Genomic DNA, 26,826 nt, shown 5'->3' on the forward strand with positions numbered 1-26,826 from the left:
GAAAAAAGCCAATCTAAAATGGTTATGTACTGGATGATTCCAACTGTAATATATGACTATTCTGGAAAAGGCAAAACTATGGAAATAGTAAAGAGGTCAGTGGTTGCCAGGGTAGGAAGGAAGGATGAATAGGTAGAGCATGGAGTATTTTAGGGCAGTGAAACTATTTTGTATAGTATGATGGTGGATAGGTGTCTTTATACATTTTGCCAAACCCCACAGAATATAGAACGCCAAGAGTGTACCCTTAATGTAAGTTATAGATTTGGGATGGTAATGGTGTGCCAATGTAGGTTCATTAATTGTAAAAAATGTACCACTGTGGTGCAGGATATTGATAGTGGGGGAAGCTGTGCATGTGTGGGGGGCAGGGAGTATCTGGGAATTCTCTGTACTTTCTGCTTAATTTTACTATGAACCTAAAACTGAACTAAAAAAATCTATTATTTTTTTTTAATTGAAAGAAGAGGATAGCACTGGGTGAATTCCCTGTTTTGTTGTTGTTGTTTGTTTTGGTGTTTTTTTATGGCTATTAGATTGAGGGCAGGGTACAATCTATTCCAAGCAGGGAAGCTAGAACTTTGATAGAAATCTATAGTCATTTTGGCTTTAAGACTGGAGGACAGAGATCAAGGCAGCTCCAGCTTTGAGAAGTGAGAGGATATCCTCGAAAAGAGAAAATGAGAGCTCAGTTTTCGCATATAAACTCTTCCCAAATCTCTGGCTTACGCCTAAAATACGTGTGTACAGGGAAGACTCTTAAGTAGCTCATCTAAGGCTAAAGCAATTGACATTACCCTAGGGGAAACAGTCTTTAGTATTTGAGTTCAGCCAAGTTAACTACCTGTTAAAACAAAGCAATACCAAAAAAAAAATCAATACTCTAGAGGAACATAACAGAATCCAGAGTCTCCATAACATAACATCTGCAATGTTTAGGATACAATCCAAAACTACTTGAACTGGGAAGAAACAGGAAAATGGCTTCTACTCAAAAGAGTAGACAGTCAATAAAGACCAACCCTGAGGTGGGCCAGATGATATAATTAGCTGACTAGGATTTCAAATCAGCTGTTAACTATGTTCAATGACATAGAAGAAAATAAGCTAATAATGAATGAAAAGAGAGAAAATCTCAGCAAGAAACTATTAAAAATTGGAAAGTCAAGAATTAAAAAATACAATATCTAAAATTAAAATTTACTGGATAGACTTTTATAGCATATTGTGATTACCAAAGAAAGAATCAATGAACTTTAAGATAGATCAATAGAAATTATTCAACTTGAAGAAGAGAGATAAACACTGAAAAAACTGAACAGAGCCCCAGGGAAGGGTTAAAATATACCATAAGTAATAAATATGAGTAAATATGAAATTCTTTTTTCCTTTGAACTGAAAAACTGTCTATGCTCATTTAAAGTAAGAATTATAATATTATATGATGGAGGTTATAAAGTATGTTGATTTAACATATGACAGCTAGAGCATAAAGGACAGGGGGATGGGGTAATAGATCCATATGGTTGCATGCTTTGTGTATTTTATGTGACATGGTGCAACATTCATTCTATGTAGACTAAGAAATTAAGGATGTATAATCCCTAGAGCAACCACTAAAAAAAAATACAAAAAGCTATATAAAAAGCTAATAATAATGGAGAATTAACATCATCTGACTCTAAGATTTATTATAAAATCATAGTAATCAAGTAAATGTAATACTGGCATATGGATCAACAATAGATCAATGGAACAAAATAGCCTTGTAAATGACCCCTGTTAATAATGATCATTTCACTTTTGACAAGGCACCAAAACAATTCAATGGGAAAAAGAAAGTCTTTCAACAAATTGTGCTGGAACAACTGAATAGCCATATAGGAAAATATACTTTGATTCCTTAACTCCATAAAAATTAATTCAGGATTAATCAGAGCTAAGTATAAAAGCTAAAACAATAAAAGAAGAAACAGGAAAATATCTTCATGAATTGATAGTAAATGAAGGTTTCTTGGATAGGACACAGAAGTAAGAATAACAAAAGAACAAAAATTGATGAATTAGACTTAATCAAAGTTAAAAACTTCCGCTCATCAAAAGATGCCATTAAGAAAATGAATAGGTAAGCCACAGACAGAGAAAATATTCAAAAAATCTGCGACAAAGGACTGCTGTCCAGGTTACATAAAGAGCACCTACAAGTCAATAGTAAAAGTACAAGTGATCCAACCAAAAATGGCCAAAAGATTTGAATAGACACTTTATAAGGAAAGATACACAAATGGCCAATAAGGACATGAAAAGGTGCTCAGCATTATGAGTCATAGGGAAATGCAAATTGAAACCACAGTGAGATACCAGTACATACACACTAGGTTGGCTAAAATGAAAAAAAATGACAACAGCAAATTTAGTTGAGGAAGGAGGGCAACTGGAACTCTCAGACATATCGGTGAGAGTATAAAATGTTACAGCCGCTTTGAAAAAAGATCTGACAGTTTTTTTCTAAAACTAAAGATACATCTGTCTGATGTCTCTGAAATTCTTCCCTTTGGAATTTACCATCTCCCCCAAATGAAAACATATGTCCATAAAAATATTCAGCAACTTTATTCAAGCTTTATTCAAAATAGCCTTAAGTTGGTAAAAGCCCAGAAGTACATCAGTAGAATGGATTATCAAAAAAACGGCTGAATAAACAATGGAACATAGAATGAACTACAGTAATGCAGTAACTTGGATAAACATCAAAAATACTCTGGAACTTCTGGGTAAGATGGCGGAAGAGTAAGACGCGGAGATCACCTTCCTCCCCACAGATACACCAGAAATACAGCTACACGTGGAACAACTCCTACAGAACACCTACTGAATGCTGGCAGAAGACCCCAGACCTCCCAAAAGGCAAGAAACTCCCCACATACCTGGGTAGGGCAAAGCAGAGAGATTCCCGCACAGAGGATCGGTGCCGAGCGGCACTCACCAGCCCGAGAGGCTTGTCTGCTCGCCCGCCAGGGCGGGCGGCGCTGGAAGCTGAAGCTCGGGCTTCGGTCAGAGCGCAAGGAGAGGACTGGGGCTGGCGGCAAGAACTCAGCCTGAAGGGGTCTAATGTGCCACAGCTAGCCGGGAGGGAGTCCGGGAAAACTCTGGAGCTGCCGAAGAGGCAAGAGACTTTTTCTTCCCTCTTGGTTTCCTGGTGCGCGAGGAGAGGGGATTAAGAACGCTGCTTAAAGGAGCTCCACAGATGGGCGCGAGTCACGGCTGAAAGCGCGGAGCCCAGTGACGGGTGTGGGATGCTGGGGCTGCTGCTGCTGCCACCAAGAAGCCTGTGTGCGAGGGCAGGTCACTGTCCACACGGCCCTTCCGGGCGCCTGTGCAGTCCGCCACTGCCAGGGTCCCGGGATCCAGGGGCGGCTTCCCTGGGAGAACGCACGGCGCGCCTCGGGCTGGTGTAACGTCACACCGGCCTCTGCCGCTGCAGGCTCGCCCCGCACCCCGTGCCCCTCCCTCCCGCCCGGCCTGAGTGAGCCAGAGTCCCCGAAGAGGCTGCTCCTTTAACCCTGTCCTGTCTGAGCGAAGAACAGACGCCCTCCGGTGACCTACACGCAGAGGCGGGGCCAAATCCAAAGCTGAGACCCAGGAGCTGTGAGAACAAAGAAGAGAAAGGGAAACCTCTCCCAGCAGCCTCAGAAGCAGCGGATTAAAGCTCCACAATCAACTTCATGTACCCTGCATCTGTGGAATACATGAATAGACAACAAATCATCCCAAATTGAGGAGCCAGGAGTCAGTGCTGTGCCTCTGAGGTGGGAGAGCCAACTTCAGGACACTGGTCCACAAGAGACCTCCCAGCTCCACATAATATCAAACGGCGAAAATCTTCCAGAGATCTCCATCTCAACACCAGCACCCAGCTTCACTCAACGACTAGCAAGCTACAGTGCTGGACACCCTATGCCAAACAACTAGCAAGACAGGAACACAACGCCACCCATTAGCAGAGAGGCTGCCTCAAATCATAAAAAGTCCGCAGACACCCCAAAACACACCACCAGACGTGGACCTGCCCACCAGAAAGACAAGATCCAGCCTCATCCACCAGAACACAGGCACTAGTCCCCTCCACCAGGAAGCCTACACAACCCACTAAACCAACCTTAGCCACTGGGGACAGAAACCAAAAACAACGGGAACTATGAACCTGCGGCATGCAAAAAGGAGACCCAAAACAAGGTAACATAAGCAAAATGAGAAGACAGAAAAACACACAGCAGGAGAAGGAGCAAGATAAAAACCCACCAGACCTAACAAATGAAGAGGTAACAGGCAGTCTACCTGAAAAAGAATTCAGAATAATGATGGTAAAGATGATCCAAGATTCTATTTCCAAGATCCAAAATCTTGTAAATAGAATAGACAAAATGCAAGAAACAGTTAACAAGGACCTAGAAGAACTAAAGATGAATCAAGCATCGATTAAAAACACAATAAATGAAATAAAAAATACTCTAGATGGGATCAATAGCAGAATAACTGAGGCAGAAGAACGGATAAGTGAGGTGGAAGATAAAATAGTGGAAATAACTGCTGCAGAGCAAAATAAAGAAAAAAGAATGAAAAGAACAGAGGACAGTCTCAGAGACCTCTGGGACAACATTAAATGCACCAACATTCGAATTATAGGGGTTCCAGAAGAAGAAGAGAAAAAGAAAGGGACTGAGAAAATATTTGAAGAAATTATAGTTGAAAACTTCCCTAATATGGGAAAGGAAATAGTTAATCAAGTCCAGGAGGCACAGAGAGTCCCATACAGAATAAATCCAAGGAGAAATACACCAAGACACATATTAATCAAACTGTCAAAAATTAAAAACAAAGAAATCATATTAAAAGCAGCAAGGCAAAAACAACAAATAACACACAAGGGAATCCCCATCAGGATAACAGCTGATCTCTCAGCAGAAACTCTACAAGCCAGAAGGGAGTGGCAGGACATAATTAAAGTGATGAAGGAGAAAAACCTGCAACCAAGGTTACTCTACCCAGCAAGGATCTCATTCAGATTTGATGGAGAAATTAAAAGCTTTACAGACAAGCAAAAGCTGAGAGAGTTCAGCACCACCAAACCAGCTTTACAACAAATGCTAAAGGAACTTCTCTAGGCAAGAAACACAACAGAAGGAAAAGACCTACAATAACAAACCCAAAACAATTAAGAAAATGGGAATAGGAACATACATATCAATAATTACCTTAAATGTAAATGGACTAAATGCTCCCACCAAAAGACACAGATTGGCTGAATGGATACAAAAACAAGACGCATATATATGCTATCTACAAGAGACCCACTTCAGACCTAGAGACACATACAGACTGAAAGTAAGGGGATGGAAAAAGATATTCCATGCAAATGGAAACCAAAAGAAAGCTGGAGTAGCAATTCTCATATCAGACAAAATAGACTTTAAAATAAAGACTACTAGAAGAGACAAAGAAGGACACTACATAATGATCAAGGGATCGATCCAAGAAGAAGATATAACAATTGTAAATATTTATGCACCCAACAAAGGAGCACCTCAATACATAAGGCAAATACTAACAGCCATAAAAGGGGAAATCGACAGTAACACACTCATAGTAGGGGACTTTAACACCCCACTTTCACCAATGGACAGATCATCCAAAATGAAAATAAATAAGGAAACACAAGCTTTAAATGATACATTAAACAAGATGGACTTAATTGATATTTATAGGACATTCCATCCAAAAACAACAGAATACACATTTTTCTCAAGTGCTCATGGAACATTCTCCAGGATAGATCATATCTTGGGTCACAAATCAAGCCTTGGTAAATTTAAGAAAATTGAAATTGTATCAAGTATCTTTTCCGACCACAATGCTATGAGACTAGATATCAATTACAGGAAAAGAGCTGTAAAAAATACAAACACATGGAGGCTAAACAATACACTACTTAATAACGAAGTGATCACTGAAGAAATCAAAGAGGAAATTAAAAAATACCTAGAAACAAATGACAATGGAGACACGACGACCCAAAACCTATGGGATGCAGCAAAAGCAGTTCTAAGAGGGAAGTTTATGGCGATACAATCCCACCTTAAGAAACAGGAAACATCTCGAATAAACAACCTAACCTTGCACCTAAAGCAATTAGAGAAAGAAGAACAAAAACATCCCAAAGTTAGCAGAAGGAAAGAAATCATAAAAATCAGATCACAAATAAATGAAAAAGAAATGAAGGAAACGATAGCAAAGATCAATAAAACTAAAAGCTGGTTCTTTGAGAACATAAACAAAATTGATAAACCATTAGCCAGACTCATCAAGAAAAAAAGGAAGAAGACTCAAATCAATAGAATTAGAAATGAAAAAGGAGAAGTAACAACTGACACTGCAGAAATACAAAAGATCATGAGAGATTACTACAAGCAACTCTATGCCAATAAAATGGACAACCTGGAAGAAATGGACCAATTCTTAGAAATGCACAACCTGCCAAGACTGAATCAGGAAGAAATAGAAAATATGAACAGACCAATCACAAGCACTGAAATTGAAACTGTGATAAAAAATCTTCCAACAAACAAAAGCCCAGGACCAGATGGCTTCACAGGCGAATTCTATCAAGCATTTAGAGAAGAGCTAACACCTATCCTTCTCAAACTCTTCCAAAATATAGCAGAGGGAGGAACACTCCCAAACTCATTCTACGAGGCCACCATCACCTTGATACCAAAACCAGACAAGGATGTCACAAAGAAAGAAAACTACAGGCCAATATCACTGATGAACATAGATGCAAAAATCCTCAACAAAATACTAGCAAACAGAATCCAACAGAACATTAAAAGAATCATACACCATGATCAATTGGGGTTTATTCCAAGAATGCAAGGATTCTTCAATATACGCAAATCAATCAACGTGATACACCATATTAACAAATTGAAGGAGAAAAACCATATGATCATCTCAATAGATGCAGAGAAAGCTTTCGACAAAATTCAACACCCATTTATGATAAAAACCCTGCAGAAAGTAGGCATAGAGGGAGCTTTCCTCAACATAATAAAGGCCATATATGACAAACCCACAGCCAGCATTGTACTCAATGGTGAAAAACTGAAAGCATTTCCACTAAGATCAGGAACAAGACAAGGTTGCCCACTCTCACCACTCTTATTCAACATAGTTTTGGAAGTTTTAGCCACAGCAGTCAGAGAAGAAAAGGAAATAAAAGGAATCCAAATGGGAAAAGAAGAAGTAAAGCTGTCACTGTTTGCAGATGACATGATACTATACATAGAGAATCCTAAAGATGCTACCAGAAAACTACTAGAACTAGTAAATGAATTTGGTAAAGTTGCAGGATACAAAATTAATGCACAGAAATCTCTGGCATTCCTATATACTAATGATGAAAAATCTGAAAGTGAAGTCAAGGAAACAGTCCCATTTACCATTGCAACAAAAAGAATAAAATATCTAGGAATAAACCTACCTAAGGAGACAAAAGACCTGTATGCAGAAAATTATAAGACACTGATGAAAGAAATTAAAGATGATACAAATAGATGGAGAGATGTACCATGTTCTTGGATTGGAAGAATCAACATTGTGAAAATGACTCTACTACCCAAAGCAATCTACAGATTCAATGCAATCCCTATCAAACTACCACTGGCATTTTTCACAGAACTAGAACAAAAAATTGCACAATTTGTATGGAAACACAAAAGACCCCGAATAGCCAAAGCAATCTTGAGAACGAAAAATGGAGCTGGAGGAATCAGGCTCCCTGACTTCAGACTATACTACAAAGCTACAGTAATCAAGACAGTATGGTACTGGCACAAAAACAGAAAGATAGATCAATGGAACAGGATAGAAAGCCCAGAGATAAACCCACGGACATATGGTCACCTTATCTTTGATAAAGGAGGCAGGAATGTACAGTGGAGAAAGGACAGTCTCTTCAATAAGTGGTGCTGGGAAAACTGGACAGGGACATGTAAAAGTATGAGATTAGATCACTCCCTAACACCATACACAAAAATAAGCTCAAAATGGATTAAAGACCTAAATGTAAGGCCAGACACTATCAAACTCTTAGAGGAAAACATAGGCAGAACACTCTATGACATAAATCACAGCAAGATCCTTTTTGACCCACCTCCTAGAGAAATGGAAATAAAGACAAAAATAAACACATGGGACCTAATGAAACTTAAAAGCTTTTGCACAGCAAAGGAAACCATAAACAAGACCAAAAGACAACCCTCAGAATGGGAGAAAATATTTGCAAATGAAGCAACTGACAAAGGATTAATCTCCAAAATTTATAAGCAGCTCATGCAGCTCAATAACAAAAAAACAAACAACCCAATCCAAAAATGGGCAGAAGACCTAAATAGACATTTCTCCACAGAAGATATACAGACTGCCAACAAACACATGAAAGGATGCTCAACATCTTTACTCATTAGAGAAATGCAAATCAAAACTACAATGAGATATCATCTCACACCAGTCAGAATGGCCATCATCAAAAAATCTAGAAACAATAAATGCTGGAGAGGGTGTGGAAAAAAAGGAACACTCTTGCACTGCTGGTGGGAATGTGAATTGGTACAGCCACTCCGGATAACGGTATGGAGTTTCCTTAAAAAACTACAAATAGAACTACCGTATGACCCAGCAATCCCACTACTGGGCATATACCCTGAGAAAACCATAATTCAAGAAGAGACATGTACCAAAATGTTCATAGCAGCCCTATTTACAATAGCCTGGAGATGGAAACAACCTAAGTGTCCATCATCGGATGAATGGATAAAGAAGATGTGGCACATATATACAATGGGATATTACTCAGCCATAAAAAGAAACGAAATTGAGCTATTTGTAATGAGGTGGATGGACCTAGAGCCTGTCATACAGAGTGAAGTAAGTCAGAAAGAGAAAGACAAATACTATATGCTGACACATATATATGGAATTTAAGAAAAAAAATGTCATGAAGAACATAGGGGTAAGACAGGAATAAAGACACAGACCTACTAGAGAATGGACTTGAGGATATGGGGAGGGGGAAGGGTAAGCTGTGACAAAGTGAAAGAGCGGTATGGACATATATACACTACCAAACGTAAGGTAGATAGCTAGTGGGAGGCAGCCACATAGCACAGGGAGATCAGCTCGGTGCTTTGTGACCGCCTGGAGGGGTGGGATAGGGAGGGTGGGAGGGAGACACAAAAGGGAGGGGATATGGGAACATATGTATATGTATAACTGATTAAATTTGTTATAAAGCAAAAAATAAATAAAAAATAAAGATGGAAAAAAATATTACTCTGCCTGAAAGTAACCTTACACAGATAATGCACATTGTAAGATTCCATTTATATGATGTTCTAGAATAGGCAAAACTAATCTATGGGGGGGAGAACAGAAGTTACCTCATAGGGGAGGATTGACTGGAAAGGGGGCATGAGGGCAGTTTATTTGGTGATAGTAATGTTCTCTATTTTGATAGAGGTTTGGGTTACACAGTGGACGGATTTTTCAAAACTCATCTATTGATACATTTGAGATTTATGCATTTCCTTGTGGGTAAATTTCACTCAAAAATTAGAAATCTGGGCTTCCCTGGTGGCGCAAGTGGTTGAGAGTCTGCCTGCCGATGCAGGGGACATGGGTTCGTGCCCCGGTCCGGGAAGATCCCACATGCCATGGAGCGGCTAGGCCCGTGATCCATGGCCGCTGAGTCTGCGTGTCCGGAGCCTGTGCTCCACAATGGGAGAGGCCACAACAGTGAGAGGCCTCCGTACCACAAAAAAATAATAATAATAAAAAAATAAATAAAAATTAGAAATCTATATTGAATGCTAAATAACAATGTGCATGCTGAAGTATTTAGGGAGTCAAATATATTGATTTATCTTGAAATGCATAAATATGTAATATGGATAGAGGAATAGCTATGTTATAAAGCAAATATAGTAAAATGTTAATTGAAGAATCTAGGTGGTGTGTATATTTGAGTTCACAGTACAGTTCTTCCAACTTTTCTGTATATTTTAAATTTTTTGTAGTTAAATGTTAGAAAAAGAAAGCATTCTAACCATATAACTTCAGTTTCATAATTTTATTATATAATATGTGCCTTTAGAAATGAGTTGTATATGACAATACTCTTAAAATTTTTAACTAATTTTGAGAATTAAATTTGGACAAATACAGATGAATATTATAACAACCATGTTTTCAACTGCAAAAATTGTTAATTTTTAATACTTTACCTTTAAAAAAAGAAAATATATTTCAAATATAATTGTTATACTTTAATATGTATGCATGTGCTAATTGTATTTATTATTTTTACATTAGATTTTAAATTTTATATAGATGGTATCTTATACTTTGAACTTGCTTTTTTCATTCAGTTATGTTTTTGAGATCAATATTAATATAGATAAAATATCACATGTATGTTAGTGTCAGTTCAGCAGACATTGAATCAAAGGTATAAGTTCAGGTAGTTTATTTGGGAAGTGAAGTTCATGCAGGTATAGGGACAGAAAGGCAGCCAATAAAGGTTGCACTATTGCAGTGGGCAACTGGAGCTTAATCCCATGAAGAAACTGAGAAATGGTTTAAAACATATGCCTCAGAATTCCTCACTCAAGGAGTGAGAGAGCTGGACATCAACTCCCAAGAGTCATTGGTTAAGGGCTGCTCCCAGACAGTGTAAACTCCTTGGCACCTGTAGTCTGCCATTCGGTGGGAAGTGTTACTTTCTGCAGTTCCAGGGAAAAGATTCCTCCAGCACAGAGACACAAATAGTGGGAACTGGAAGTCAGTAGAAGAACATTGAAAGGTTCAAGGGATATGAGCAGGGCACTGACAGTGTCCACTAGGGTTAATAATATAGATATACTCTAGTTTATGCATTATGTCCATTTGAACATTCACATATATCTTTTGATGAATGTATGCCTTTGTTTCTTTCCGATAAATACCTAGGAGTAGAATGGCTGGGTCTTATGGTAGGTTATATTTAACTTTTTAAGAAACTATCCAATAGTTTTCCAAAGTGGTTGATCCTTTTAAATCCCTACAGCAAAGTATGAGAGTTCTAGTTGCTCCATATCCTTGTCAACACCTAGTGTTGTCAATCTTTTAAATTTTAGCCATTTTAATGGGACACACATAGAGGATATTAATCCACATTCAAATCACTTCTCAATAATTTTCTCATTTTTGAGTGTCTTGTCACATCTTATTATAGAATATTTACCTCATAATGTCAGTAATGATGAACTCAGTCATACCAGAATAGAAGAAGCATCAGCTCTACCTGTTTTTGTTTTCATTTGTGTTGCATTATTAGTATCTTCCCTAATGCATGATTTCTTTGGGGGAATCTTTTAAGCTAACTGTCCACTTTAGGACTTAGTTTAGGTAAACCACAGAGGAGCACATAGACTGCAATATGTCACAATCACAGAAAGAGATAGAAAAGCAAGGAGGTACTGACAACCCCTCTGCATGGAGGAATATTACTCCTTCCTCACTTTAAAAGCTCAGTCACTTTATTCTCTCTGAATGTGACCCATATAATATAAGGACAGAGGGAAGTACTGCAGGTGCATGAAGGGGAGATTAGCTAAGCGTCTCCCAGAACAAGTAGCTGCCCTTTCTTATGACTTACGTCTTGGTTCAGATGTCAGCTCTTCAGAGAGATCTTTGCTGGCCATCCTAGTTAAAGTAGTCTTCCCTTACACTTCGCTATCCTATTTTTCTGTTTCATGTTTAATAACATTTATCACTGTCAGAAATATTCTTACCCATTTACTGATTTATGTGTTTACTGCCAGATCCTCACACTAAGCTATAATCTCCAGGAGGACAGGAATTTTGATGGCTTTGCTGAATGCTGTCTTCCTAGTGTTTTAAGAGAATTTTGCCTGTCACAGAGTAGGTGCTCAGTGAACATTGTAGAATTTAAATGGAAATAAAGGACACCCAAATTTTAACCCAGATTAAATCTGATAATTTCTATGTTCCTCTTAAAACCTCTGAGTATTTTCTAAATGTTTTTGATAATGCTCACTTATTACTTCTATATCTAGGGAGAGAGAGTAAGGAGAAAGGAGAGGCTTTGTTTATGAGTTACGTCTGCCTGCAGCCATAGGTTACTATCAGTAGTAAAATTCTCAATCTGATTTTTAAAGCTTGTTTGAAACTTATTTTTTGAACTTTAAGGAGGGAAATGCAAAACTTTATGATTCTTCTTTTTCCCTCAAATTCAAATGCCTTTAAGGATTTTTCTGACTATAAACATAAAATAGCCTCTATGTTAAAACATAGAAAATACAGAAAAAAATCAAGGAAGGAATTGAAAATCATCTAGAATCTCATTACACAAAGATATCTGCTGTTAACATTTTGATATAGAACTTTCTAATCTTTATTTTCACCGCATAGATATATATACTTAATAATATATCATGGAAATATACAGTCATGCCAACTAACTATGTAAACTATGTTGACATAGCATCTCATTGTAGGAATGTATCTTAACTTATTTAACTGGCTTTCTATTTGTGGACATTTAGGTTGATCATAGATTTTGCTTTTATCAATAAGGTTTCAGTGAACATCTTTACTCATGAATCTCTATGATCTTGTCCCATTTCTTTTATTTAACATAATTAATTCCTAAAAGTGGTATTGAAGAATCAAGTAGTATTACATTTTACATTTTATCTAACATGAGAAGACAGGAGGTAGTTTTCAACCCTTAACTTTAACATTTACCATTATAATAAATCATATTGCTTTTATATCAGAAGTGTGAGGGCTTTGGAAGTTACACAGTGGTGATTGCAGAAGCTCAGAGATGGAAATACATACACAAGGACAGTATATTTAATTTCCAAGCAAGAGATTAGTGACCATAACAGTGGGGGTGTGTGAAAGTGAAGCTATATTATTGTAATGGTTTTTCCCCCTCTTTTTTAAAAAAATTATTCTTACTCAATGTTATCAGCACAATCGAAGCCTCAGGGCACATATATACAAATATGTACCAGTATATGCAAAATGACAAATATGCTGATGCTTGCCTTTTCATAATCTCTGATCAATTTGAGCACACTTTAAATTTAGCAGCAGTTCTAGTAAATATATAAACATGCCAACTTCACAATATAAAATTTTAAGTAAATAATCTTTATCTTAAATTTAGATTCAGAGAAAATAGAGTGTAATGCTTTTGAAGGTTAACTCTTATAAAGCTTGAGTAACTATCACACCTACACAGAAAGATGACCAAAAGCCTAGGAAGTATATAGACCTACATTGTCCAGTGTTGTAGCCGCCAGCCACACAGAGCTATTGAGCACTTTGAATGTGGCTCTAGCCTCTCTTTGAAATGGTAGTATTTTGGATATGTGGAATTAAAGTACACTGTTAAAATTAATTTTACATGTTTCTTTTTACATTTTTAATGTGGCTACTAGAAATTTTTAATGTATATATGTGGCTTGCATTGTATTTCTATTGGACAATGCTGGTATAAATAGTGAAACGAACTTTTTATACTTTAAAACTGTTAAAATGTTATAATTTTATTTTGGTTTATTTCCTATTTACAAAAATTATAAGGGTTTAATGTTAGTTATAATGACACCCTTTTATTTTGTTACAGTTTCTTATTTCTAGTTTGTTGTCTTGACTATTCAATTAAGCTTTTACCTAAGTTTATTAACACTAACTCCAAAATATATGTGTACCCCTATGTTCATAGTGGTATTATTTACAATAGCCAAGACATGGAAACAACCTGTATCCATTAATGGGTGAATGTGTGTGTGTGTGTGTGTGTGTGTGTGTGTGTGTGTGTATAATGGAATATTATTCAGCCATAAAAACGGAAATCCTACCATTTGGGACAAATGAATTGACCTTGAAGATGTTATGCTAAGTGAAACATTGGGATGGCCAAAAAGTTCATTTGGGTTTTTCCATTACAGCTTATGGAAAAACCCGAATGAACTTTTTGGCCAACCCAATAAGTCAGAGAAAGACAGATACTGTATGATCTCCTCGTATGTAGGACCTAAATAAATAAATAAACAAACAAGAAAAGCTATACAACAGACTCAGAAAAAGAGATCAGATTTGTGGCTATCAGAGGTGGAGGTGGGGAGGGAGAGGGGGAGTTGAAGTAAGGTTGTCAAAATGTACAAACTTCCAGTTATAAGATAAATAATTACTAGGGACATAATGTACAACATGATGACTATAGTTAACACTGCTCTATGATATATAGGAAAATTGTTAAGAGAGTAAATCCTGAGAGTTCTCATCACAAGGAGAATTTTTTTTCTTTTTATTGTATCTGTATGAAATTATGGGTGTTACTAAGCCTCTTGTGGTAATCATTTCACACTCTATGTAAATTAGACCATCATGGTGTACACCTTAAACTTATACAGTGATGAATGTCAGTTGTTTCACAATTAAATTTTAAAATTAAATATATATGTATATATATTTTTAGATCCACACGAATATGCCCAACTAGTTTTTTTTTATTGAGGTATAGTTGATGTACAATATTTTATAAGTTTCAGGTGTACAACGTAGTGATTCACAATATTTAAAGGTTATATTCCATTTATAGTTATTATAAAATGTTCACTATATTCCCTGTATTTTACAACATATCCTTGTAGCTTATATGTTTTATACAGCGCAACTTGTTTTTGACAAGGGTGCACAAGCACTTCAGTAGAGGATAGCCTAGCCTTTCAACAAGTGGTGCTGGATATCAAAAACTTTGATCCAAACCTCACACCTTATAAAAACTTTTAACTCAAAATGGATCATAGAATTAAATGTAAAATATAAAATTACTCAACTTTTAGGAAAAAAAGAAAATCTTTGTAACCTAGGATTCTTAGACTTGAACTTAAAAGCATGATACATAAAAGGAAAAATTGGTAAATTGGACCGCAGCAAAATTAAAAACTTTTCCTCTGTGAAAGACCCTGTTAAAAGGATGGAAAGGCAAGTTACAGACTGGGAGAAAATATTTGCAAAGCACATATCTGACAAAGGGCTTGTATCTAGAATCTATTTTTTGTAAACTCTCAAAGCTCTACATCAAAAAAATAGTGTAATTAGAAAATGGGCAAAATAAATGAGCAGAAATTTCATCAAAGAGGATATACAGGTGGCAAATAAGCACAAGAAAAAATGTTTAATATCATTAGTCATTAGGGAAATGCAAATTAAAACCATAATGAGATACTACTGCATATCTACTACAATGTCTAAAATTTTAATTGAGCAAAGCAAGTGTTGGCAAGGATCAGAGAAACCAAATCAATATTGCTGGTGGGAATGTAACATGGTACAGCCATTCTAGAAAATAATTTTTCAATTTCCTCTAAAACTAAAAAGACACGCACTTACCACATGACCTAGTTGTTGCACTTTTAGGCATTTGTCCCAAAGAAATGAAAACCTAAGTTCATGCAGATACCTATGCATACACGTTCATAGCAGCTTTATTCATAATAACCAAAATTGGAAACAACCCAAATATCCTTCCGTGAATGAAGAACAAACTGGGATACTACTCAGCAATAAAAAAGGTACAGATTATTAATACATGCTCAAGGGACTATGCTGCATGAAAAAAATCCAGCCTCAAAAAGGTTACATATTATATGAGTCTATTTATGTAGCATTCTTGAAATAACAAAATTATAGAGGAGGAGAACAGTTGTTGCCAGGGATTAGGGATGGTGGTGGGGATAGGAGTAGGTGTGGCTATAAAGGGGTAGCAGGAGGTAGCTTTGTGGTGATAGACTAATCCTATGTTTTGGTCGTGTTGCTAGTTATACAAAGCTACATATGTGATAAAATTGCATAGAACTATGCACACACACACACACACATACACAGAAAGCTGTGTATAACTAGTGAACTCTGAATTAGCTCTGTGGATTATACCAAGAGCAGTTTCTTAATTTTGATAGAGTCCTGTAGTTATACAAAATGTCAAGATGGGGAGAGGAGGAATAAAAGCAGCACAGGACCTTCCTATACATTTCTTTACAACTTCCTGTAAATCTCTTAAGTATTTCAAAATAGTTTTTTTTTAAAAACCTATATAGTGTTTTATGATCCCTTCATTAAATAATAAATCTAGTGTTTCAGAGTTTTTAAATATGATTTTATATCAGTATGCCTTGGTAATAAGGTTATAGAGGCTTCCTAAAAACTTAATGATGTAACATAATTTTAAGTTCATTGACTAAGCTAACAGAACTAAGAACAACAGAAAAATTTTATCAAGGCAAATAAATTGATTGTATGAGATTAATACTAATAATTATACTTGCATCAGCTAGCAAATTCTGTCACACTTACTTTAAAAGCTAAAAACATCTATCGGCTATAAACTTTGACAATATTACAAACATTTTAAATAACATACTTTTTTTCAATACTAGCTTTTATTTGTGATCACATGGATATATCCTTATGGTGTGAGTTGATTCTGCACGGCATAGTTCTTTATTTGAAAAGTTGATGTAAAATAAAACTTGAAACATTTTTATAAGAAGTAAAATAAACTCCTAATTCCTCTATACTAACTCAGTTGTTTTCAGTTTTCCATTTTATCTTCTATACTCCACATGCTCACCTATTTTTGCGTATTTATAATCACAACAGAAATGCCAATAATTATTCTAAAATATAGCATTATGGGCTGAAATGTGTCTCTCTCAAATTCATATGTTGAAGTCCTAACTCCCTGGTACCTTGGAATATAACTATATTTGGAGTTAGGGTTCTTAAAGAAACAATTAAATTTAAATGGGTGGGCTCTAATCCAAAATGACCGGTATCCTTACAAGAAGAGGAAATTTAGAAACAGACACACAGAGAGAAGACAATGTGAAGACACAGGGAGAAGGCGGCCATCTACAAGCCAAGTAGAAAGGCCTGGAACAGATCTGTCCTTTATGACCCTCAGAAGAAACCAACCCTGACACCTTGATCTCAGACTTCTAGCCAACAGAACTGTGAGAAATGAATTTCTATTGATTAAGCCACCCAGTCTGTGATACTCTGTTATGGCAGCCCTAGCAAACTAATAAATGTAGTAAACCCCGTATACACTGCACACATTATTCAGATACTTTAAAAGATTTTCACATTAAAATTAATTTACATTTAAAATCAAAGTCCAAAATAGGAAGGAAGTTTCTAGAAAAAAGATATTGTTTAATATTTTCTTGCTGACAAAGTATGCTGAATATTAAGTAGAAGATACAAATGAAGTATTTTCTATTCTTCTAATTAGTGGTTATCACTTTATGCAATCAATTTTTTTTTTTTTAATTTTTGCTGTGTTGGGTCTTCACCTCTGCACGAGGGCTTTCCCCAGTTGTGGCAAGCGAGGGCCACTCTTCATCGCGGTGTGCGGGCCTCTCACTATTGCGGACTCTCCCGTTGCGGAGCACAGGCTCCAGACACGCAGGCTCAGTAGTTGTGGCCCACGGACCCAGCCGCTCCGTGGCACGTGGGATCTTCCCAGATCAGGGCTCGAACCCGTGTCCCCTGCATCAGCAGGCAGATTCTCAACCACTGCACCACCAGGGAAGCCCGCAATCAATATTTTTAAGTCTAACTTTTCATAGATTAGGTTTTCTCAAATCAGAGCATAGCTATTTTAGTAGAAGAAATTTCAGAAAAAAATAATATTTTTACCAAGGCAGAATATTTTAGCAAGCATAGAATCAATTTGCTTCCACTCTCAAAATAACTATTGACCGAATAGCTCTTGAACTTTTAAAATTCAAGTTCTGAATTAGCCTTAGAAATGTAGTCCACATTTTTCATAAAATTGATGAAATTGGGGATAGAATAGGCCTATTTGCTTATCCTATTAAAAATGTTTCCTTCTTTTAGATGTGTGTGTTTACTGCCTTATCAAGTCTTACATTAAATAATTTGGGGCTCAAAATGCTTGCCTCTGAAGTGAAGGGAGAGTTAAGATAAACACATATTTAGGATTTTCAACTAGTGGTATATTAGAAGCTTTGTGCAATAATGCCTTTACTCATTTAGTAGCTATTTATTGAGCTTCTTTTAATTCTAGAATGTTGTGGCAGAAATTATGGGAGGAATAAAAAATGAATGAGATATTACCTCTGGCCTAAAATAACTTACAGTCTAATAGTAGGTCACATGTATGCATATGATCAGTGCTATAGAAATGGTGTAACTGGCGCAAGTTACAGATCTGGTCAGGAAAGATTTCCAGGCAGAGGTAGCCTAAGAGTTGTGGTAGGTCCAACGTAACAGGTTAGGAGGACCTTCTTTATGGGGTGGTGCAAAAACAGGGAAAGTGTATGGTGGGTACAATGACAGAATAGGTTGATCATAATTTATGAACCCAAATTGGGACACATAAGTGGCAATTATGAAGTTGTATTAATGATGAAAGTAGGATTAAGTATTTGACACCAGGATTGCCATAGGTACAGGGGATGTATAATTTGCCAAGGGTGAGTTAATTAACCCCCATTGAGTTTACTATCCTATATCCATGTTAGAAACCTCCTGTTAAAAATCTTACTGTACTTTTCCATGTGTTAGAATATATTTCACAAATGAATTTGTATTGCAAATTCTTATTCTTCTAATGTCAGATAGAAAGTCACATTGACACAAGGAGTTATTTTAGAGACAGATAGTAGTGTACACTAAGAGAGTCAGCCTGTGAACCTAAGCAGTACAATCCTGGCAAATGATAAATAGGTCACGGCATGTGTGCACTCCTCTGCAGTGTCATTCTGACTTAATCATAGACAGATATGGTTACAGTATGGTACAGTTTATTCAGCCATAAGAAGCTACCATTATGGCTAGAAAAATTACCCAGGAAGACTTTTTAGGCCTGAAGAAAAATTACAACCTCCTTATTTTCTTTAACTACATTTAAAAAAAAATTCTATGTACTACTGTGTTAGTAGCTTTCCTCACACAAATGGGAACATATCCATAACTTTTTAGAAGCATATAGCTATTCCTAGGGGAAAAAATTCCCATATAAAGGAACCATTGGAATATAGTAGACCCCCACTTATTTGATCCCTGCCAATTTATTTCTCTAGGTTTTCCATTTTGAGTAGGAATTAAAGGTGAAGATGGTGCCAAGACACCCCTTGTGTTCATGCCCTAGGTAGGTCTACCTTAAATGCCACTTTTTCTTCCAGATGTACTTTCTTCCCACAGAAAGGCATCTTGCTTTTCTCTCCTTAGACCACATTCCTGATTCTACTCATCACCATCCCTTGGGACCTGCTCTCTTCTCTGTGCTCTGTTCAGTGTACTGCTTTACTTCTCCTGTAACCATTTACTGGCCATATTGCCTCTGCAGCCATGTCTGTCCCATGGATGTCTACTTCTGGTCTTCACTGGCCCATGTGGCTACTATTTCTGCTGTGATGGCTCCAAGACCAGTAAACCAAGCCAACCTCCTTTGACACCCAATAACACACTAAACCCATCACATAGTCCAGGATGAGCTAAGCAAGGAAGAAATGCCAAGTGAGCTCTCTGAAAAAGGAGGCTGTCCAGATTTTCATGTAGATCACATCCTCATCAGTTCAGTTAATTGTGGTTGTACAAATTTTATAGTATTTTTATTATTATTGCATGCGTTTCTGTATATTTTAATGGTGGCTTAAGGCAGCAATACTGAAAACACTAAGCAAGGGAGACCTTGATAATTATCTTTCTGAAGGATAAAATGTTCCATGCATTTCTCACAAAATTATATAAAATTAGCACATTTAAATCTACATAATTATGTGAAGGCATATTTTTATTAAACTTAATCTGAGTAGATAGAATAATGAGAATTGATTGCTATGATGAAATTCTGCTCTTATTTTGAGGGGACAGAGTGTTATTAGAACCATTAAGATATATTAGCTAATACTTTCTGCCCATAAATTTATTAGTTTTAGACACTATATCCTTTTATTTCTCTCCACGCCTACCACCTTTCTTCATAATTTGTATAGAATATGTCCTAGTTATCTCTTAGAAATACTTCCCAACCAGCTCATGCTAACACATTTAAATTTACTTTTCTGAATCATGTTGCCAAGAAAACAATTTAATTTCAATAAAACCCAGAACATTACATGGATATTATTTTATTCATTCATGTGAGTATTTAAAAAGCAGGCAGGATTGCCATTTAATACAATTTAAAGGCTTAAAAAAACTACTAAAAGATTTCATGCATCATTTAGCAATATAATCCTTTTTTCATTTCTTTTTCAGAATAACTACTAAATTAAAACTTAACTTTTTGGTTAGGTGTCACTATACTCTCAGAGAAGTCATGTTGGCTTTCAACTATTCATTTTCTAAAAGAAAATAATCATTTTTTAAGAAATGTTTTATGATCCAGTGTTATCTATTTGTAAATTTTGAATTTTCTTTACAGAAATAAAGGTGCTAAATAAAAGTTTGACAGTGTCCCAGAGAAATAATGTATGCCTGAAAGAGGAAATGAAAAATCTGAAATTGTTGTCAGATGCAGCCATATTGAGATCTCAACAAATTGAGACATCCAAACAACAGGAAGTAAACTTGCAAACCAGATGCCATGACTTGCAAAAGGAAGTACAAGGTAAAAGAATTATTTTTTGCTGTTGTTAGCAACTAGACATAATAAAGTAATGTCTAAATTTTTATTTCTCTCATGATCACAACAAAATCTTGTTTTAACTAGTTTGTGTTGTAAATATGCCTAATTATTAATAACAATGCCAATAACTGTTTCTGTGATAAATGTTTGCTATCATCGATTCCTATTGTGCCATTTAGAGTGGCAAGTATTATGTGAATATATTAAAGACATTTCAAGTACAAAGTGAGATTTCAGGAAAACAAAGTAGAGTTTTTTTTGTATATCATTATTCCCAGTGGATGGTGGTTTAGAATACTGAAGGAAAATATAGCCTATGCTGTTATATAAGGTGATTCCAAATTTTTAGGCATTCCTTCATTTTCCCAAATGAAAACGTTAAAAATTATGTTTTGGGAACCTTGGGCAAGGTTTTAAAATTTTTACCTTAGAACAATGAGTATGTTAGCAGTAAGGCTATGTGGTTTGTACTTTTTCCTGAAGGCAGTAAGGAATCTTTGAAAATTGGTAATCAGGAGAATGATACAACACAAGCAGTGTTTTAGCAAAATTAAGCTACTATCAACATATGGAGGTGTTCCAAATATCAAGAAATTGGTGTCAGGTAGCCATTTAGAAAATATCTTTGCTGGTAACCCAGTCCCTAGACTAACCATAAGAAACTGAAGTAGGGTAGAGAACTAACATTTTTAAGGTCCTAATGTGTGCTAGAAACCATGTTAGCACTGTACATAAATTACTTCTGTCACTTCTCACAATGATCATGAATAACAGGTATAATTATCCCTTCTTACAGAGGAGAGAATGAAGGTCCAGAGAGGTAACATACTTGTTCCCACATTAGCTGGTAAATGGCAGGGAGTGAAAGCAAACCTAGTTGGACTCCAAGACTCATGCTTGTCCCACTATGTCTCCTTGGCCCTCTCCATGGCCACACTGGGAAAGCTTAAATAGAATTAGGGTTGAGAGGACTACCCAGGAATAGAGAGGTAAACACCTGGCTGAGTAGACAAGGGCAAGAAAGAAGTCACAGAGGGCTCTGAACTTCTTTGCTTGGAAGTCTTTAATGATGGGAGCACACCACAGACTAGAGAAATCTGGAGAGGAACTGATTCTGAAAGAGAAGAGAAGTTGTCACATGAATTTGGAAGCAATATGGAACTAGATACAAACTTTAAAATCAGATATTTTAATTTTTCTCTTGTGAATTACCTATTCATAGATTTTGCCAATGTTCTATTGTATTACTAGAATTTTCCTTAACAATTTTTAAGAGCAGTTTGTATAGTAAAGTAATTATCTTCTATATTCAATTTTTTTCTAATGTATAATTTGTCTATTGACTTTTCACATATCAAAGTTTTTCTTTGGGGTATCATCAAATTAATGTCTGTTATTGTTTCTGGTTAGTCTTGGTTAAAAAGTCAATTCCATTCCTAGATTATACATATGGTCTCTTGGGTTTTCTTTCATTTAAGTCAGTAGCACATATGGAATTTATTTTTTATATGATGTGAGATTTGGGGCTCCAGTTTTATTCTTTCCAAATACATAGCCAGTTGTATCAGTATTATGTATTAAATAATCCATCCTTCTCCCACTAAATAAACCTACTACGTGTCATATGTCAAAATTTCACAAATGCTAGTATCTATTATTGTATTCTCTTTTCTGTTCCACTAATTTATTAGATGTACCATTAATATCATATTCATTTGACTTAATAGTATATTCTCATAGCTGGTAAAATTTATTCTCTCTCCTTTGTTCTTACTTTTTAAATATATATTTGAAGGCAGTTATTCTTTGATTTGAACTTTAAGATCATTTATTTACCTCTAATCCAAAGACTCTGATAGATATCTAGTAAAGTTTTTCTCTTCCAGTCTGTATACTTTTATTACATATTCACAGCAGGTATTCTTCCACATAAACTTTAAGATAATATCATTAAATTCTGATATTAACAGGGATTCTAATTGGGATTACATTATATTTATACTAATTTTTAGAGAATTGACATTTTTTAGGGACACTAAGTCTTTTTAATATTATAAAAGTTTATTCATTCAAGATATGGTATGTCCTTATGTTGTTTTATGTTCTTTAATATAATTTTATAGTTTTATTTGAATGTTTCTTTGCCATTCTTTTAAAATTTATGACTATCATATTTGCATCTACTGTGAATGAACTATTTGCTCTATCTCAATGTCCTGATATTGATAGATGAAAAAAGGCTATTGATTTTTATATATTTGTCTCATATCCATTAAATTTACAAAATTCTCATATTACTTCTAGTAGTTTTTATTTAGTGTCTCTTGGATTTTCTAGCTGTGCATTTATATGACCAGCCCCAATGCGCCCCAAAAAGAGTTCATCTATTCTTTTCCAATGTTTATATATTTTATCTTATTTCTTGTCTTGTTCATATCTTATTAAATCCATTTGAACCTCTGAAACTGTGTTAAATAATAATGGTGACAGTGATCATCCTTGTCTACTTCCCGATTTTAATTGAAATCATTCGGTGTTTTTCCACTTGGAATCATATTTGATGTTTAGTTTTTGGTAAATATTGTTTATTTTTAATCAGATATTTTCCTTCTATTCCAACTTTACTTAAATGTTTTATTAGAAATGCTTTTGGATTTTGTTATATGCCTTTTCAGCATCTATTGATATTAACCATGTTTTCTCTCCTTTAACCAACTGGTAAAATGGATTTGTATTACTAAATTTCCTGATACTACTTTTTTACATATCATTTTCTACATGGTTATATTTTATTTATAAGTTCAGTACCTACATTTATAAATGAGATTGGTCTATAATTTTTCTTTATTAAGGGGCACTAATTAGAGTTTTGTGTTAAAATTAAGTGATGTTAATAAATAGGTTTAATAACATTTGATGGTCTGTTTTTTAAAGGTTAGATAAATCTTGAATGTGAACCCAGTATCATTAAGTAAAATTCAATTATGAACTCATCTGATTCTGGTGTCTCTTTAAATGGTAATTATTTAATGTTTCCAGAGTTTTCTGTAGTAATTTGACTATTTAAATCTTCAGTTCTTCTGAGCTGTTTTTATTATTTATATTTTGCCAGGAAATCATTCATTTTTCTCTAAGATTTCAGATTTGTATCCATAATATGGCATGTAATACCCTTATTTTTTAAATATCTCCTCTATCTGTGGTGATACCTGATTTCTGATTTTTAACGGTATCTATTTTTATTTATCTCTTATTATTTATCAGGCTTTCAAAGAACTAGCTTTTGGGTTTTTTTTTTTTTTTAATGCTTTCTACTACTTTTCTTTTCCATGACATTACTTTTGACTTCTATGTTTATTAACTTTTTCTTCCTGGTTTCTTTTTGTTTTCATTTTTTAGACTTCTGAAAAGACTACTAAGTTCTTTTCTCATTTTCTTTGTTTACTAATAGAGGCATTTCAAAGTATAAATTTTTGTTTGAGTAAACTTTGTACCTCATAGCTTTTAATATTATTTTCTTTTTCAATGCTATCTAAATATTCTGTATTTCTTATTGTTTCTTAGGTTAAAGGGTTATCTAGGAATATATTTCTTAGTTTCTAATTTGTTTTCCAAGGGAGTTACTTTTTTATTATTTATTTAACTTAAGGATATTCTGATTAAATAATGTGACATAATACCTCTTTGAATTTGTTAAGCTTTTCTTTATGTTGAGTACATGATCATGTTTTGTAAATGTTCCTTAGAAATTCAAAATAAAATATAATTCTCAACTTGATGGATGTAATGCTAACTTAGCTAGGTGTAGAATACTTGATTTCTTTTCTCTCAGTAGACTGTTTATGCTAATGCTTTGACTTCTAGCTTTCAGTGTTGCAAATGAGAAGTCTACCTACAGCTCTTATTCTTTTTCCTTTAAAGATAACTCATTCATTTACCTGGAAGCTTGTTAGATTTCCCTATCTCTCATTTTTTCTTTTTTTTTTTTTTCCATTGGACCTCAGGATTATTCAGTTGGATCACTCAGTTGGTTCATGACATGTATACTGGCTAGGACTTCATATACAGTTTTGACTAGAATAGGGATAGTGGGCATCCTTGTACCATTCACAATTTTACAAAAACACACTGCTAAATAACTTTGGAGTTTAAGCAGAAATTTTAATGAATATAAAATATCTGGAATTAAATGGTATTAAAAAACACTATGCATCAAAAACTTGTGAGATGTAGCCAAAGTGATGCTTTGAGGGAGATCTATAGCTTTAAATACTTACATCAGAAGGAGGGAATACACTCAAAGAACATAGAAGAAAAAATACAATAAAAATAAAAGCAGCAGTCAGTGAAGTAGAAAACAAAAATATGATAAAGAAGATCAATAAAAAAACATTGATAAAAAATAAAATAAAATAGACAAACCTCTAGCGAGTTTGATCATAGGAAGAGAGAAGATACAAATGAAAAATATAAGGCATGAAACAGAAACAGTGACTACAGATAAAAAGTAAAAAGAAAAGTGAATACTGCCAACAACTTTTGCCAACAACTTTGAAATCTTAGATGAAATGGACATATTATTAGAAATATATATCTTACCAAGACTTAGAAAAATTAAATGTTCCTATAACTATTCAAGAAATTGCAGCAATATCTTCTCACCGGGAAAGGGCTAGATTATTTAACAAGCAAGTTCTACCATCTTTCAAGGAACAGAGGATCCTAATTTTGTACAATATTTTCTAAACAACCAAAAATTGGAAATATTTCCCAATTCACCCTAAAGGTGAGGGTAACCCTGTTACCAAAATCAAGACAAAGATATTAAAAGAAAAGAATATTATAGACCTATTTATATTATGAATATCAGTGTAACAATTTCAACTGTACATTTGATACTTTAAAAAATATTTTGAACCACTTGAATGTATTACTCATTTAAAAAATTAATGAAGTTATAAGTAAAATAAAACTCTTACTATGCCATGCTGTTATTTTAGACTTCAGAGAGAAGAACAAGTTCAGGACAGATTTGCTAAAATATACATTTCACAGTTATACATAACTTTCCCCAAAACGCAATTCACCCCAAAGATTATTATTCTTATTTCTCTTTTATTTCATCATTTTAATCTGGTTTCTAAGATAAGCCATTTCCTTGAATGTTTTAGTTTCTTAAAAGAACAGTGAGACATTAGGGAACATATCTTATATTGCATGTAACAGGTAGTTAAGGAGTAAGTCAAGTAACTACCTTTCTATGTTTGAAAAAAAAGTGATTTATGGGAATAAAGACAAGAGAAGGAAGGGAAAACATTTTCACTAACTAGGAACTCTCTCTGTGTCAGTCATTTAACTAGCACTAAGCATTTGACTAATTTTCCCTTATCTAATCCTCACAGTATTCTAATGTGAAAGCTTTTATTCTTCCTATCAGACATAGAGACGTAGGCCATGGTCACACTGCTGAGATTCAAACCCAGGTCTCTGTTCGGACAAAGCCTGTTAGCTCATTAATCATTTCTGTCAATTCCGAAAAGGCGTATGAAAACACTGAACTCCTTTTCCTTTTAAAAAAAAAGAGGTGGTGGATTTTACCCCTCTCACAAAAATGGACCATTGGCCTAGCAAGTCTTCTAAGAATTAAAGCTAGGACAGTGTTTTCCAAAATTGCCTGACCACAAGAACATCTGGGACTGTGGAAATGCATGTGTGGGGATAATAAAGGAACCTATTGAAAATGTACATTCTTGCATATCAGTCAGAACATACTGAGTATCTCCAAGATTCTAAGACTCTCTACTTTTAATAAGTGCTCGAGGTGGTTCCTATGATGAGGAAAATTTGGTACTAGCTTAACAATAAGAATAAGGAAAATAGGAAAAAGCATGTTCACATTGTAGCACAGTAAAAAAAGAAAGAAAGAAATGGCTTAATTTAAAAGAAGTACATTGGCACTGGCTCCACTATCCTTTGGCTTTTTAAGATTTGGTGTTTTGTCTCTTCACTCTTTACTCAGATTTAAGCCT

General features: G+C 35.1%; 1 protein-coding gene across 1 annotated transcript in view; it reads left to right on the top strand.

Annotated features, from left to right (window-relative positions):
* The window catches only part of LEKR1 (leucine, glutamate and lysine rich 1), a 291,545-nt gene that overhangs the window by 135,673 nt on the left and 129,046 nt on the right, over positions 1 to 26,826 (top strand). The window contains exon 10 of the mRNA XM_060099982.1: positions 20,594 to 20,779. Coding sequence (XP_059955965.1) covers positions 20,594 to 20,779 — 186 coding nt within the window. The remainder of the gene's footprint in view (positions 1 to 20,593; positions 20,780 to 26,826) is intronic.

The sequence above is a fragment of the Mesoplodon densirostris genome, chromosome 5, assembly GCF_025265405.1.
Source record: "Mesoplodon densirostris isolate mMesDen1 chromosome 5, mMesDen1 primary haplotype, whole genome shotgun sequence".
Taxonomy (NCBI): Eukaryota; Metazoa; Chordata; class Mammalia; order Artiodactyla; family Ziphiidae; genus Mesoplodon; species Mesoplodon densirostris.